Source organism: Haliotis asinina, chromosome 12, assembly GCF_037392515.1.
Source record: "Haliotis asinina isolate JCU_RB_2024 chromosome 12, JCU_Hal_asi_v2, whole genome shotgun sequence".
Taxonomy (NCBI): Eukaryota; Metazoa; Mollusca; class Gastropoda; order Lepetellida; family Haliotidae; genus Haliotis; species Haliotis asinina.
In genome coordinates this window covers 52,311,624-52,328,840 of record NC_090291.1, presented here as the reverse complement: position 1 = coordinate 52,328,840, position 17,217 = coordinate 52,311,624, and the positions used below count along the sequence as shown (strand labels likewise).

General features: G+C 39.2%; 2 protein-coding genes across 3 annotated transcripts in view; one reads left to right on the top strand and one right to left on the bottom strand.

Annotated features, from left to right (window-relative positions):
- Positions 1–3,836, top strand: part of LOC137257975 (thyrotropin-releasing hormone receptor-like) — a 72,166-nt gene extending 68,330 nt beyond the window's left edge. For both annotated transcript variants that reach the window (XM_067795502.1, XM_067795501.1), the window contains exon 4: positions 103–3,836. In XM_067795502.1, coding sequence (XP_067651603.1) covers positions 109–1,353 — 1,245 coding nt within the window. In that variant the 5' untranslated portion in view covers positions 103–108 and the 3' untranslated portion in view covers positions 1,354–3,836. The remainder of the gene's footprint in view (positions 1–102) is intronic.
- The window catches only part of LOC137257562 (ATP-dependent DNA helicase Q4-like), a 230,186-nt gene that overhangs the window by 166,286 nt on the left and 46,683 nt on the right, over positions 1–17,217 (bottom strand). The window lies entirely within an intron of this gene.

Sequence of the window (17,217 nt, the reverse complement as noted above, 5' to 3'; positions counted from 1 at the left end):
AATATTTCAAAGTTTACAGGTATGCCTTCCCATAATAGCAAAAATCTATCAGTAACACTCCATATCTGACATAAACATAACGATTTATTGTCCTGATTTCAGATAAAGATGTTGTGTCCAAATCTGAGTGCCGACAATGCTGGGAACACTACCTCCAACACCAAGAGTGCAGAGGAGCTGCAAGCAGTGGCCATCAAGTACTATTTCATGAACATTGGCATCCCTGTCGTCTGTTCATTCGGAATTGTTGGCAACATCTTAAACCTGCTTGTGTTAACAAAAGAAAAACGTCAACGTACACTGACAAAGATGGAGTTATCTGCCCATATGGGCCTCATTGCACTTGCCTTTTCTGATTTTATGTTTTGTCTGCTGGCTCTGTTGTTTGTGATGCTGCCACTGAAAGGAGTTTACATCCTCGGTGATGCCGTGGTCTACTATGACTGGTTAGGTGGTGGTTTCATCACCATGTTTATCGTAACCAGCACTTGGTTGATTGTTGTGATGGCTGGTGAACGTTACATGGCCGTCTGTCATCCTTTCAAAGCAAGGAATCTTATCTCCCTTCGTCGCACTCGTATAAGTATCACTGCCATATTTGTAGGCTGTGCCTTCTGCACCATTCCCATTTTCATGCAAACTCACATTCAAGAATTTCAGTGTGCTGACAACGTAACTTACCTCCAAGTCATAGAACGAAGCATGTTCACACGTGAAGTTATAGCAGCCAGACGTTTGTTGTGGTCGGTGCTGTTTGACTTCATTCCTTGTGCTGCTCTGATCTATTTCAACATATGTTTGATATGGAAGATCCACCATGCCAAGAGAATGAGGAGGAACATGGCTCCGATGCAGTGCCACGAGCAGAGCAGTCTATACAACTCAAACAAAAACGGAACACTTTCAACGTCAGTAAGTTTCAAAAGGAGTCCGGGACAAATATCATACAAGCCATCTTGTTCCGTTGAGTTGGAATCTCAGAGCTACAACTCCAGCCCTCATCAAACCAAAATGGCACGGCATATTTCACGGAAACGATCAACTGATAGTGCATTGAACAGTGTCACAGCAACTCTTGTTGCCGTAGTGATAATGTTCCTCATTCTTGTGTCTCCAAGTGAATTGCTCAAGTTTGTGTTGAACTACACCACTGACTCACATCAGCATAAAGTGAAGATCGTGAATGCCATCACTAATTTTATGCAGGCTTTGAATTTTTCCACAAACTTTGTCTTATACTGCGTAATTAACAAGTCATTCCGCGAAACCCTAACATCAATATTCTGTACAGTAAACTGCAAGAAGATGCTCCATAGTCGAGATGAACACCTGATCCTGGAGAGATCGGGATGAATCCCAGAGAGATCGGGATGGATCTGACCAACATGTGCTGGGAGACCTTTCACAAAGCGATGTTACTGCCATGAACCTTAAGTTTATGATTACATTACAAGTCATAACAGTCACAGTACTACACTTGCTTTGTGAAAGGAGGACGTAACTGGAAGAACAGTTTGAGATTACTTATCCTTATTTGGGGCTGGTAAGCCGGACAGCATAGCCCTCAGTGAAGATATAGTACTCTAAAAGAACTTCTTATTTTGATGTAGTATTTCTGCAACGTAACTTTCAACACTATTCCACAATGGTTTAAACTGCTTAAAAATGTGATGTTATATGAAATATGTGCTACGCTGATAAGAATATTGTCTGGAGAAATATCTTTACAAAAGTTAGAATGAGCAAGATAGTAATTTTAGCCACAGAAGAGTCATCGGTTGTGACCAAAACAGGATTCACATTTTTAAACCCAAATCACATGACCTCCTCCTTGTGTGTAATACTACAACTGACAGAAATTCACCATCACCTGATTCAGTCACTGATGACACCTTAACTGCAAAACAACATCAGCCTTGTCTTGGTTTGACAGTCCAATGGTTGACACGCACGAATCAATGTAAACCAGATACTATTTGAAGACAAGTAAGAACATGAAAGAAGAACTGCTTTCTTCAGAATCTCACCATTCCCAGAATTACTTAAGTATAATCACTTGCAGACAGGTTGACCTCATTACCTGTTTATCTGGTTGAAATGTGATTATTAACAAGCTGTCAGCATTAACCTGGAATACTACCAAGTGCTGAATTAGGACACAATTTGCTGAGAGTGATCTGTGAATGATATTTTATAACCTGGGATCAGATTTCTCTTGAAATTTAACTGTACAAGATCCCTAATATGAGGCAGTTGCACTAAGTGAGTCAGTTTTCCACAGCTTTCAGGAATATCTTAATTTCTACCTGTAGATTTCTTCATGATGCAGTATCCATGAACAGGGCCACAAATTGAGACAGCATAGCCCTGTTCATGGACTGCTTCATACAAACAATGTTCCATCCAAATGCTGTTAAGAATTATGTCACCTTAGGGTGTGCAGGTGTTGCACCCTACTCCCTGGGCAATTCTAAATATTTCGTTATACTAAATTTCAAAAGGAGTATTGTCCTTGTTTGAGGTTATTGTAAAGATAACTCTTCACAAATTAAATGTTTTCTTCTTTGGCAAACACTGTCTATGGTTACTAGTTACAAAGAATGATACTGATCCCAAACACATATACCAGAACACATTAAAGCTGACGTTTAATTCTGACGCTGCCTGTGTTAATTAAGGTATATTCAGTCACCTTAAGTTCAGCTATTAAGCTGTTTCAAGTGTTCAGTCCTGCTAGGTGGGGCAGTGTAGCCTAATAATTAAAACATCTGCTCATAATGTTGAAGATCCAGGTTCGAGCCCCTTCATGGCTACAGTGTGTGAAGCCCATATCTGGTGTCCCCCATTGTGATATTGCTGGAATATTGCTAAAACCATACTTGCTCACTAAAGGAACTGCAGACTAAGATATATATGTATATGTGATCTCATAACAGCTGCATCCCAACCCAGTTCTTACACTGACTGATTAGTCATTGTGGATTGGGAGCACCACCAGGACTGAGTCATTACATTTAGCATTTTGAAATGGATGGAAATGGAACTAAAAAGTGGAAATAAAAAAAATCTTTTAACAATCAATTGAAAAATTTACAGTGTCTGCTGATTGAAAATGTATTGGTATAATAGGAAACTGACAGACTAATAGTCCCTCCCGATTGACAAGATTATCAATATCACAGATAAAAGAACCATGCTGTATGACCATGAACCTGTTTGCTACATCACAACATTCCAAAGCCCATGACGTCATGTCACTCATAATATGATATAAAGGTAACAGCTTTACTACGAACTAGTCACTGTTTCTCATATGTATCACCAGTAAGTGATAAAGTCATAAATATGTGGGTGAAACATAATCAATATTTTCCTCACATGAACCGTCATTTGACAACATACAGTCATTATAATAATGGAAGATGAAGTCTCATTAATGAAAATACTAAAGTAGAGCACCTTGTGAGCACAGTCAAATGATAAGAGAAGGTTTATAACCCACTGTTAACATTATCAAACTCAATCAAAAGTAGAGCAACCATCATTATTTTGCCCCCAAACATTATTTAGTCTATCAACATTGCAATTACAGTATTTTTTAACAATTTGAAATTTTTTTCGAATTCTTTTTTGGTTTTGTCAAAGAATTATTGTTCATTGTGGAAACAATTTTTATGTTGGACCACACAGTGTAATCTAATTAGCATATTAGCTGTTCCAGATCACAGCATGACAATGAGAAATGGTGGCTCATTTTAACTCAGCAGTTTATCATTCTTTTTTTCCTGTCACAGTTTCTCCTTTTGCATATGACAATAAAACTGCATATTGTTGACTGTAATTGTTCTATTATTGACTGTAATTGTTCTGATGTTACATTGCTGACCCAAAATACAGATGCAGACACCAAGAAAGTGTCCCTCCATTCTGCCTCCCAGGTGTCTCACAAGAGGAACTGAACGCAAGATTAGATGTGATGGAAGAACAACATTACCACCGAGCAGCCATACCCTTTCAATAAACATTTCCATATGTCTCGTTATTACGTCTCCAGGATGCTGTTGTACAAAACAACCTGAGCACTAAGACTAATTGAAGTCTGTGTTAAGTTATGGGAGTTTGTGATAAGATTGTACAGTGGTACCCAGGGCCCTATTTCACAAAGGTACCATCACACTAGAGTGATTGTAACTCCCATACTTTGACATAGAGTTACCACAGTCGTAGTGCTACTATCACTTTGTGAAACAGGCCCCATGTGCACAAAGCAATCTTAGCGCTACAACTGTCTTACGCCTATGTTGGAGAATGGGAATTACAATCATTGTAGCGCTAAGATCGCTTTGTGCAAGTCAGCCCAAGACCATAAACCTTAAAGCCTAAAGGCTGGTTTCATATCTCCATACTGGTACAATGTGTGAAGCCCATTTCTGTTGGAATCAGTGAAAAAAACATCCACTAAATATCCTGCTTGGACATTAAGACACTAAATATCCTGGTGGGACATTAAGACACTAAATATCCCGGTGGGACATTAAGACACTAAATATCCCGGTGGGAAGTTAAGACACTAAATATCCTGCTTGGACATTAAGACACTAAATATCCTGGTGGGACATTAAGACACTAAATATCCTGCTTGGACATTAAGACACTAAATATCCTGGTGGGACATTAAGACACTAAATATCCCGGTGGGAAGTTAAGACACTAAATATCCTGGTTGGACATTCAGACACTAAATATCCTGCTTGGACATTAAGACACTAAATATCCTGGTGGGACATTAAGACACTAAATATCCCGGTGGGACATTAAGACACTAAATATCCTGGTTGGACATTAAGACACTAAATATCCTGGTGGGACATTAAGACACTAAATATCCTGGTGGGACATTAAGACACTAAATATCCTGGTGGGACATTAAGAGGCCACAATCAAAATTTATAAAAAAAATTAAAAAAAACAACTGTTCACTTTGGTCACTGCAGGGCAACAGAGCAAAATACACAACATTTTCTAAATTCGGACTGCTTTGCTATGCACCAAAAAAAAAAGCATGCTTTCTTTTTCAAGAAAATAGCATGATGAGTGGGCGCTACCTTTCCACATCTCCTCACTGGCTTTCAATGATCAATTCATACTGTGCACCACTAATGGTTTAATGAAGTGTATTTCCGCAGATCATCATGACTCCTGAAGATCTGGGTTAGATTGGTCTTCATCTTGCCGTAACAGAATCAGATGAGGTTACGATGGCAAATTTGGTTGACACAGGTCATCATATCCCAAGTGCATAAATGGACACTCATACTGCAGATCACTGTACTGTCCAGATTATGTCATTAAAACAACAAACAAACAAATCACAAACATATCACTGCCACATGACTGGTATTGAACAACACCCTTGTTGAACAACAATGCCCCTAAATGATCATGACACATCATTCTCATACTATACATAATCATACGAAACTCAAACAAGTAACAAACTGTCATTTCAGAAAAACAAAATCTTAAAATAATGTTTGCATGAAATCTCTGCTAAAAGCCAAGTTGATTGATCATATGATTTCAGCTATATCTTGAGTGTTTAAAGGACCGATGTACAATCACAAACACATGCAAAGACAAATCAATTGTTTACATTTTCCAGAAACAAACGCACAAGTGAAAATTGGAAATTAATGCTCTAAAGTAAGCAGGTGTGATCTGCTGATCAGTTCTCATATTGTTTAGGTTAAAATGACACAGACAGTAATTTTCATCACTGAACTATTTATATTTGTGAAACTAATTTAAAAGTGAACACACTGAGGCAAGAAAGGCATCAAACAAATTTTATATCAGAGATGAATAATCTTGGTTTAGTGACATGCAAATATGTCTCTGAACCTAGAGAAAGCTATATTTGATGGACACGACTGCACAGTAACAACGTTCAGCGAGTGCTGCGTGACAATCCACAAAACATTTACACATCACTTTGATAAGGGCAATTAGACATGTCAATATACTGAGAATAAATATTACGCATCACTGAAAAAGAAAACAACTCAAAAGGATTTTAAAACATTTGATGCTGGCCTCCTACAAACAATGTAGGCCATTTTAGATGAGCCATATGTAAATACCTGCCTGATACGCAATACCATGGATGAATGATACACACCATATAAAACGGGAAGAACTTTCAACAACAGTATTCAGTTTTCAAGGGTTTTTTTTGTTACAGTTAGTGTAATTGTTTTTTAAATCCTGACAGATGATTAGCATATCCTGAATTCTGTGGATTGAGAATGAGATGCAACACATCAACATCCCAGTAACTGATCACATCATATACAAGTATCATCCTGACCTTTAAAGAAAATACAGTCCACTGGGGTGTGGGGTAACTTAGCAGTTCATGCATTTGCCCATCACACCACAGACCCAGGTTCAGTTCCTATATGAGTATGTGTGGAACCTATTTCTGGTGTCCTCTCGTGTGATTTTGCTGGAATATTGATAAAACTTGTGTAAAACCTCACTCACTCACTCACTCACTCACTCACTCACTCACTCACTCACTCACTCACTCACTCACTCACTCACTCACTCACTCACTCACTCACTCACTCACTCACTCACTCACTCACTCACTCACTCACATTCCTGACAACAGGAATACCAGGATAGTGCCAGCGATGATACATTTTCTCATACAAACAGTGGCATCACCAGTCCATGAGGTAGAGCAGAAATGTTTAGAACCAGACACCCAGAAACAGAAATACTGGTAAAAACATTGTGACAACACAAATCATAAGTAAGTATTTGTGTATACAACTCGTGCAGCTATTTATGACACCTTACTGCCATCTGTCAATGCACTAGTTCTTATCTTTGGTGTAATATTACATGGGAACATATGTCAAAGGATATGTTCTCTCTATGAAGTACGAAATTCAAATATCTGTTAACAGTATTGTTGGCTTATATTACGCTTAAATATGTATCCACTGAAGTCTGATATCTTCCATAAAAATATCAGTCCTGATGTATACAGGAATATACTATCACCAGAAAAATCGCAAAATATACATGGCAATTCTGACTCTTGCATCTGGTAGCATATGACTTGCCAGTGTGATGGCAGCCATTCATACCATCTTCAAATTTGCCCAATAGCCTTAAATATATTTGCTTTACAATTATTTGATATTTTCAAGATGAACTACAATCAACTTCTGTCAAAGCCTACCATAATGGAACAGTAATTTCAGCTTATCATCTACTACAGGAATAAAGTAACTAAGCATTATTTGATGTCATGCCATTTTTTAATACAAACAGATAATAACATGGGATCAAATCGAAATCTGTATGATTTGATGCAAGGCATTGTGACATGTCCTTAAATAGATACGGCTTCAAAAATCAGTTCGCAAATTCAGTATCATAGCTGTCCACCATTGGTGTTCATGCAGGCTTGACAACGATGACGCATAGATGACACTAAGCAACTGAAGAATGTTTGGGGAATGTTTTCCATGCCTAGACCAGTGCTTGTCCCAATTCAGCTAACATCTATGGCTGATTTATGGCTTGATGTTAACATCGCTCCCTTTCATCACAAGCAAGCTCTATAGGGAACAGGTACTGAAAAACAGCTGGTCAGGGACGTATGGAAGTTTCTGCTGTCTCGGGAAACCTGCCACAACACAACCGCAATATGTGGACAACACTACCAATATGAGGACAACACTACCAATATGAGGACAATACTACCAATATGAGGACAACACTACCAAAATGTGGACAACACTACCAATATGAGGACAACAGTACCAGTATGAGGACAACACAACCAATATGTGGCCAACACTACCAATATGAAGACAACACTACCAATATGTGGACACCACTACCAATACGTGGACAACACTACTAATATCTGGACAATACTACTAATATGAGGACAACACTAACAATATGAGGACAACACTACCAATATGAGGACAACAGTACCAGTATAAGGACAACACTACCAATATGTGGACAACACTACCAATACGTGGACAACACTACTCATGTGGACAACACTACCAATATGAGGACAACACTACTCATATGTGGACAACACTACCAATATGAGGACAACAGTACCAATATGTGGACAACACTACCAATATGTGGACAACACTACCAATATGAGGACAACACTACCAATATGAGGACAACACTACTCATATGTGGACAACACTACCAATATGAGGACAACACTACCAATATGAGGGCAACACTACTCATATGTGGACAACACTACCAATATGAGGACAACACTACCAATATGAGGACAACACAACCAATATGTGGACAACACTACCAATACGTGGACAACACTACCAATATGTGGACAACACTACTAATATCTGGACAACACTACTAATATCTGGACAACACTACCAATATGAGGACAACACTACCAATATGCGGACAACACTACCATATGTTCACAACACTATCAATATGAGGACAACACAACCGCAATATGTGGACAACACTACCAATATGAGGCCAACACTACCAATATGAGGACAACACTACCAATATGAGGACAACACTACCAATATGTGGTCAACACTACTAATATGTGGCCAACACCACCAATATGAAGACAACACTACCAATATGTGGACACCACTACCAATATGTGGACAACACTACTAATATCTGGACAACACTACCAATATGAGGACAACACTAACAATATGAGGACAACACTACCAATATGCGGACAACACTACCAATATGTTCACAACACTATCAATATATGGACAACACAACCAATATGTGGACAACACTACCAATATGAGGACAACACTACCAATATGAGGACAACACTACCAATATGTGGACAACACTACCAATATGAGGACAACACTACTCATATGTGGACAACACTACCAATATGAGGACAACACTACCAATATGAGGACAACACAACCAATATGTGGACAACACTACCAATACGTGGACAACACTACCAATATGTGGACAACACTACTAATATCTGGACAACACTACCAATATGAGGACAACACTACCAATATGCGGACAACACTACCATATGTTCACAACACTATCAATATGAGGACAACACAACCAATATGAGGACAACACTACCAATATGTGGTCAACACTACTAATATGTGGCCAACACCACCAATATGAAGACAACACTACCAATATGTGGACACCACTACCAATATGTGGACAACACTACTAATATCTGGACAACACTACCAATATGAGGACAACACTAACAATATGAGGACAACACTACCAATATGCGGACAACACTACCAATATGTTCACAACACTATCAATATATGGACAACACAACCAATATGTGGACAACACTACCAATATGAGGACAACACTACCAATATGAGGACAACACTACCAATATGTGGACAACACTACCAATATGAGGACGGCCACCAATATGTTGCAGGAGCATGATGTGTCTGTCCATGAATGAACAGTGCACATGAGGCCCAATGATCTCATCCCTGTATTGCACAAGTCTAGATGCTTTGACTTCGACAAGTGGTGTCTGACCATGAGATGTGATGCCTCCCCATACCGTAAAGCTCAGTCATCAACCTGTCAACGTTGAACCAAGCACATGTCTGCCTACCATTCAGCTAGCTCACTTTACACTCTTTGCCTGTCATCTGAGCTGTACAGATGAAATCTCAACTTGTCAGTGAAAAAAACCACCATCCCAACCTTGTCTTCTGTACTGCTGATTTTCTGTAAACCGTTAAGGTTGAAATCGACATGTTTTCCACAACATTCAGAGGTTAGAGAATTGTTTCCAGGTACCTCAGTTTTCAATATCAGGCTTTAAGGTGTGTGAACTTCAGGTGTTAAAAAGCATGAAAAAAGTAAGTTCACTGCGCACAAAGTGCACCTGCCACACAAATTAACTTTTACTTTATATAATTTTATGCTGTGCACAGTTACTTTTTTCCATTCATTTGTGTCAATTCTGATTAAAATATATATCAAGTGGCAGGAGTCGAACAAAGCTTGTTAAATGATGCTTATAGCAAACTGACAGATATAAAAAGCATGTCTTTGTTCCAGTCACAAATAGTATATCTTAATTGAAATGTCGAACCACAGTAATAACAAATAAAAATGACAGGGTCGTTTAATATTGTTAGCGCCATAGTTTACTGTAATTCATATCAATAGTTTGCTGGTTTCAGACTACTGTTGGCACCAAAATTCACCACAACAGACCACCATTGACGATGTGGGTGACATATCATACAATGATTCCAGACCAAAATTATCATTAGAACATAAATCCCACGGATTCCACTTACAGAACTGAGTAATATATAAAAGTGCTGGGGCAGGAGGGAGGCCAAGAGAACACGTTCACTCGCCACGTCAAAAACCCAGGTTTGATTCTGACCGATTTCTACAGACATATTTCTGGTCATCCCAATCCCAATCCCTTATCTACAGTCATACAGTAGTTTCTATTCTAATCAATTTAGGTCATCTTTGATTTCCCTGTTAACCATACTACTCAATTTATGTGAGGCCGTCTGACAATATGTTGTTTGATTTTCATTTCAGCTATCATATATACTCAAATTAATGAAGTCATCTGAAAACGTAGTTTGATTTTCATTCAACTATACTCAAATAAACTGTTCATCTGAAAAATGAGGTGTTCTCAGCGTATTTTTGTGCACTGCATAATATTAGTAGCGACCCACTGCCCTATTCCTACAACTTCTATGTATTTGTATTGAAACCCCATCTTTGTGATCTGGCATAATGGATTAATCTGTGAAGTAATTCAGTGAAGTGATTTTGTGTAAAGTCAATGCAAAATGTATTATTCTGTTACAAGATGACATCACCGTTCATCAAAGTGTAATTTCATCAAATTTCAAAGCGTGACGGCTGAATTAGCAAGGAAAACCAAAAGAAATCTATACAGCTCTATCAAACCGTAGACCTGTAATAAATTTACTTCACAATTTAATATCAACATAGAATGGTCTATGCTCACAGCCACGTAAATTACATAAAATGTAATATGAAACATACAATCAGATTTTAGCTGATGAAAGAGAGATAAGATGGACGTCAATAATGCATAATGGGATAGGTATATCAGAGTTATTGGCAGTTCTTGATTAATATATTGTCTTATAAAAACAGTTCCATCTTTCTTTGTGTTTCTCTCGGCAACATATGGCAGTCCATGATGCGTCGATGAACATGTCAAAGAACTAGCAGCAGTGACAGCCCCAACTATCTCTCAATTTTTTTTAAAAAGCGCACAATAGTGACATGTCTATGTATATATTAATTTTTTTACAAATACTTACCAGTCCTGTATCCAATGTACTAGTCATAAGTTCTGTCCAGTTATTGTTGGTTGAAGTATTATTGCTAATAAAAAGGTTATAGTTTGTGCGTTCTGAATAATGTTTATTTAGTATTGGTATTAGTATGGGATATTAATATATAGCGCACATATCCATGCAACTATTGCTTGCTCAAAGCGCTGGTATTTGTTTCCCTCGATCACTGGATGTCCGTCTCAACGTCAAATCATATTATAAATGTCAACTCCTGGCAGAGTATACAACTCTAGCTACCACTAGGCGTACCTAGTGTTATTGTGGCTCTCTCATCCTAAAGAGGTACCCAATTCACAGCTGGGTGGACTGGGACACATAGTCACAGTACTCTGTTAAAGTTTTCGACACATTGCTGTACCCACAACTAGGTGTATGCACATATAAATGTGGCCACCATCTGGTCATAGACCAATGGATTCGTGGGTTCTTGGAAGTGCACAGGACTGTGCACTGCACACTAGGGGTTGTGACAACACTGAAAGAGTCTGCACACAAAGTTGACTACAAGGTTTTTACACCCGGTCACAGGTGGGCTCAATCCCGACATCTCGATGGATCACTAGCCTGTCACTAGTTTAGCCAGCTCACCCACCGCATCCCCCAATATTTCTGATTTAACTATTTTTCCTCTAACACTCCTCTACCCATTCAGCATTAAGGACATGGAAAACAACATCCCTTAACCCATGATTTTTAACCCCAAATTACATATTTGGATGATTATTTTGACCCTTTGAGCACACAATCAATTGATTTTAGATAGGCAGTCCTATGATCACAGGCAAGTATCACAAACATACATGTACCCACCATTAAGCAGATATCAGGTTTCAGTAAAATGTTTTTACAGCTCGATAACTTCTAAAATCAATTGGTTTTATTGGGGTCTCTTCAACTGACAACTGTTCACAGATGCTGAATGCCAGAATTTCACTGAGGGCTGTTGTCAACTGCTGACCATGAGCCGAATGTCCAGAAAACATCAGCAAACTCATGACGGTTAACGTCGTCAGCACTTAGCAACTTCTGGGGTGGACACCAAGAATCACAAGACCTCGTTCGCTAATGTCAAGCAGCATGTTGATAACAATGGCAAGTACATGGTTATTTGTCAGACAGGACAGTCCAAAAACATGTCCAGGCGTGGAGCCAGCTCACCAAGCCAGGAGCACAAAGCAACACAATCAGTTTGATGTCAAGTTCAATGAGACTGGAATTTGAGGGTCTATTGGGCATGCAAAAGTCTACTTCTTTTGTTCATGGCTGATGGCTGAGCTATATGGTCAACAGGAAGTCTTGGAGCAAGTATTTTTGAGTATGGGTTCATTGACGGTGAGGTGATGCCTCTCCCATAACTGTTGGGCATGTGATGTTCGGGCGAAATCTGAACAGATCAATGGCACACCACTGTCACATAGTCAGGTAATTTGGTCAGGGGCAGTGGGGCCGTCTTGTGGTGAAAGTGTTGGCTCTTCATGCTGAAGTCCTGGACTTGAAATCCCACATGGTAAAGACTGTGGAGCTCCGTGCCATGATATTGCTGGAGTAAAGCGGCGTAAAACCAAACTCACTCATTCACTCACTGAGTAGCAGTTTAGTTGATTGCCATCCTCTGAACACAAGGTCAATCTTCCTGGAGGACAATGCAACTCCATCGTAGCCCACCAATAGTCAAGATCTCAGTCCCATAGAGCAACTTTGGCTGATGGTCACAAAAATACACCAAAGACGCCCTGATCAGTAAAAAGTATGGCTCAAGCCATTGCCTCCTTAGCCTGATACCATGCAATCTTGTGCTTCTATATGTGAACAAGGTGAGCAAAGGTTGGCAACATGCTTACTTGCTTCAGTTGGAATTCTTCTTTTAATGTCCCCCCAAAAATATCACTACCATCAAAGGTAGACACCCATTTCCTCGATGGGGTTTTGCTCTCAGATTTCCAACCTCATATTTAACAATTAACCTTGTACAATATATTTAATTCAACATTTTAAGCATTACTTGTGGCATGTCCAATTGTTCTTTGCCTCCATTACCCATGCCAGTTCAGGTGAACTGCTGACTTGCCTTTGTGAGTCTTTGTGATGTGTGCCACCTGTGAGGCAAGATGTGGGGGGGCAGTTTTTCTAAAACACCTGGTACCATTTCTGTTTTGATACTAATTGCAAAAGAATAATTTTAGAGTATTTTCAAATAAGTTAAATCAGACATTCATAATTGCCAGAGAGATTCCATGCAGCTATTAAAACATTCAATAAACCCATTTTTCCAGATTTTCTTAAAGCTTCTAAACATTCAATATTCTTTTTAAAAAAAGTCTACCAAATCCTGTGCAAATCTGCCATCACACCGATCCCAAATATCCGCTGACATTGACAAACATTATTGATTTTTCATCAAATGGGCAAAAAACTGGAAGGAAATTAAACCCGTATCGTAAACTGCCTGTCTTAAGAACTTCATCCCTTCATTAGCAGTGGGATGTTAGGCGCTAATGGCTTCATACATGCAACAGGTTTCCAAAGAAGGGACTCTTAAAGAAAACAGATTGTCTCCTGATGTACATATTGCCTCAAGCAATTGGCAACCCATCATTCGGTTAAGTCTGCATTGACGCTGTATAAATGATGTGTTGTCCTGAAAGTATCACATATGTCTGTGATATTAAGGCAGCTTGGCCAAATTTATACCTACTTCCCATTATCTATTAACTGAGAAATATATTGACTACATCAACAAGGTGATGTTTTTCATAAACTACACAGAATAGGACTGCCAGTGCTTACTGAGTGTTTGGCTTGTGGGTATAACTGTTCAGTTCAGAAAAAAAGTATTGATGCACACATCCCACATGCATGCATGTTGGCAAGTGCAAGTCAGTGTTACAAAGACATACAGGGTCTCTTAGTGTATGTTTGTTTGTTGTTCAGTGCCACAAATTATCCATAATTTATGATGTCAGTCTCTAAACAATCAAACCTGGATCAGACAATCCAGTGATTAACATTATGTGCACTGATGTCCAAACTGAGATGCATCTATTAGTAACAATTCTATTCACGCTGTTGTAAAAATTAATTAAGCAAAATACACTCGATAAGAATCTATTTGTGAAAAAAAAAAGGAAAAAAGAAAGCAACCGATTGAACTCTATTCAGAATACAAACATGGAGCGCCATGTATAAATGACAAAAGATCTTTTTGAGAAATCACTGGACCAAACTGCTAAAACACCAGGCCTGGGAGTCAACTCTTGCTGAGTGACATTTATTACAAATGTTTATGACACTTTGTAATGTTCAATACAAAAACTGCCCCACACCAGTTTACTCCCTGTTAAGACCATGACATGCACTCAGTGCAATAACGCCATGCTGATGGTCTCCACTGGCTGCAGCAGGATGATGGAGGATGCAACAGTATCATTGCTGTCTCCGCTTTAAGGGAGTATAATGGACCTGGTTGGCTGGCTAGCTCAGTGCAATGCTTATGGCATTCATTATAAACTACAGCTTGGCAGCTCAATGGGCTTATACAGTAATAGATAATAGAGCATAATGACTCCATATAGACAAAAAACACAGACAGACATTGCTGCATACCTACAAGAACCTTGAGTGTGGCATTAAATCCGAGTAAGCCTCACTTATCATATAGACATATAGATCTGAGTTGTATCATATTTCAGTCGGCATGCAGCCTGATCCACATTGCTCGCTATTTATCGCACATACACAGCAAATTTCTTAAGAACTGACTTCAATAAGTTTTGAACTTATGGAGTAGAATGTTAATAATTGATATGCATGTTGTGTTAATCTGTAAAGACTTGCACAAATTGTGCAAACAAGTTTTAAAATCAGTAAGGTCAATCTTAATATAGCATGTCTTCATGGACTACGTGTTTAATCAACAACACCTGCAAAAATATGTAGACAGTGCCAAGCAGTCAGTGACAATGCAAAAATGCAAAACAACCAATTCTATTGTTAACCAACATGGAAACAATAGTTGTTGTGAGGGCACGGCTACATTATTTTGAAAATTATGAAACTTTCATATCACTGGACTGATTCTGAAAAAAACAATGGCCACTTGCTTGTGACAGTCTATCTTTACAAGTAAGAAACAATGGCCACTTGCTTGTGACAGTCCACCTTTACAAGGTAAGGAACAATGGCCACTTGCATGTGACAGTCCATCTTTACAAGGTAAGGAACAATAGCCACTTGCATGTGACAGTCCACCTTTAGAACATAAGAAACATAAAAAGAACAATGCTCAGCCAATCAGATGTCAAGGAATCATGGTAAAGTTTTCTGCAAACCTACAAACACGGAGTTAGATGATAAAACTTAATCACATGAAAGAGGATTCCAAGGATTACACGCAAGCAGAAAATCGACACACACTTAAAATTGCATGTTGCTCCTCATCCCACATACTTGCTGAATCAGCAAAATCACTACAGGACCTGCAGACATGGCTGGGCAGTCAGTACATACACCAGCTCTAACACGGCTACCACATTGATAGCCACAGAATACACCACATCAGCCTGACCATACTGAAAAATGCCTCAAACAAGCCAATATCCCTCTTAAAACACTTGGATATATACAGTCCATAGAAAATCCACCAAGTAGTTCAGAAGACGAAGCTGAAAGTGACAAAATACATTCATGCAGGATGATGATGTATTGCTGTTGAGTACACAGGGCCTTGAGTGCAGAATTTAATTAACTGTCTTGTGTGAAGTAACTTGGCAAGTTTCCACCTAATGATGTCATGGTAACCTACTTCTACCTTGTTGATTAGCTCACAGTGTGTTTTCAATCTGCAAGGACAAGGTGTTCTTGATAATCTTTCCCACACAGAGGAAGCAAGTAGGTGGGTGATGTCTTCAAATTAGATTCAACAAGAAAGTCACAACCCACAAAATCCTTTACCAAACTGAACAGATAATGATGATGAAATGAGTAATACCTGATGATTCTACTTAAGAACTGATTTAATTGAGCCACTCAGTCATGTGGTCAGTAAGTCAGTCATGCATTCAGTAAGCCATGTGGTCAGTAAGTCAGCCATGTATTCAGTCAGTCATGTGCTCAGTAAGTCATGTGCTCAGTAAGTCAGCCATGTGGTCAGTCAGTCAGCCATGTGGTCAGTCAGTCATGTGGTCAGTATGTCAGCCATGTGGTCAGTCAGTCATGTGATCAGTAAGCCAGCCATGTATTCAGACAGTCATGTGATCAGTAAGCCAGCCATGTATTCAGTCAGTCATGTGCTCAGTAAGTCAGCCATGTATTCAGCCATGTGGTCAGTCAGTCATGTGGTCAGTTAATCAGTCAGTCATGTGGTCAGTCAGTCAGTCAATCAGTCATGTGGTCAGTAAGTCAGTCAGTCAATCCTGGAGTCAATCTGTCAGTCAGTCAGTCAGTCGGCCAGTCATGTGGTCAGTCAGTCAGTCATGTAGTCCGTTAATCAGTCAGTCGTGTGGTCAGTCAGTCAGTCATGTGGTCAGTAAGTCAGTCAGTCATGATCAGTCATGGGGTCAACCAGTCAGTCAGTCCGATAGTCAGTCATGGGGTCAGTCAGTCAGTCAGTCATGGGGTCAGTAAGTCAGTCAATCAGTCATGTGGTCAGTCAGTCAGTCAGTCAGTCATGTGGTCAGTAAGTCAGTCAGTCATGATCAGTCATGGGGTCAATCAGTCAGTCAGTCCGATAGTCAGTCATGGGGTCAGTCAGTCAGTCAGTCATGGGGTC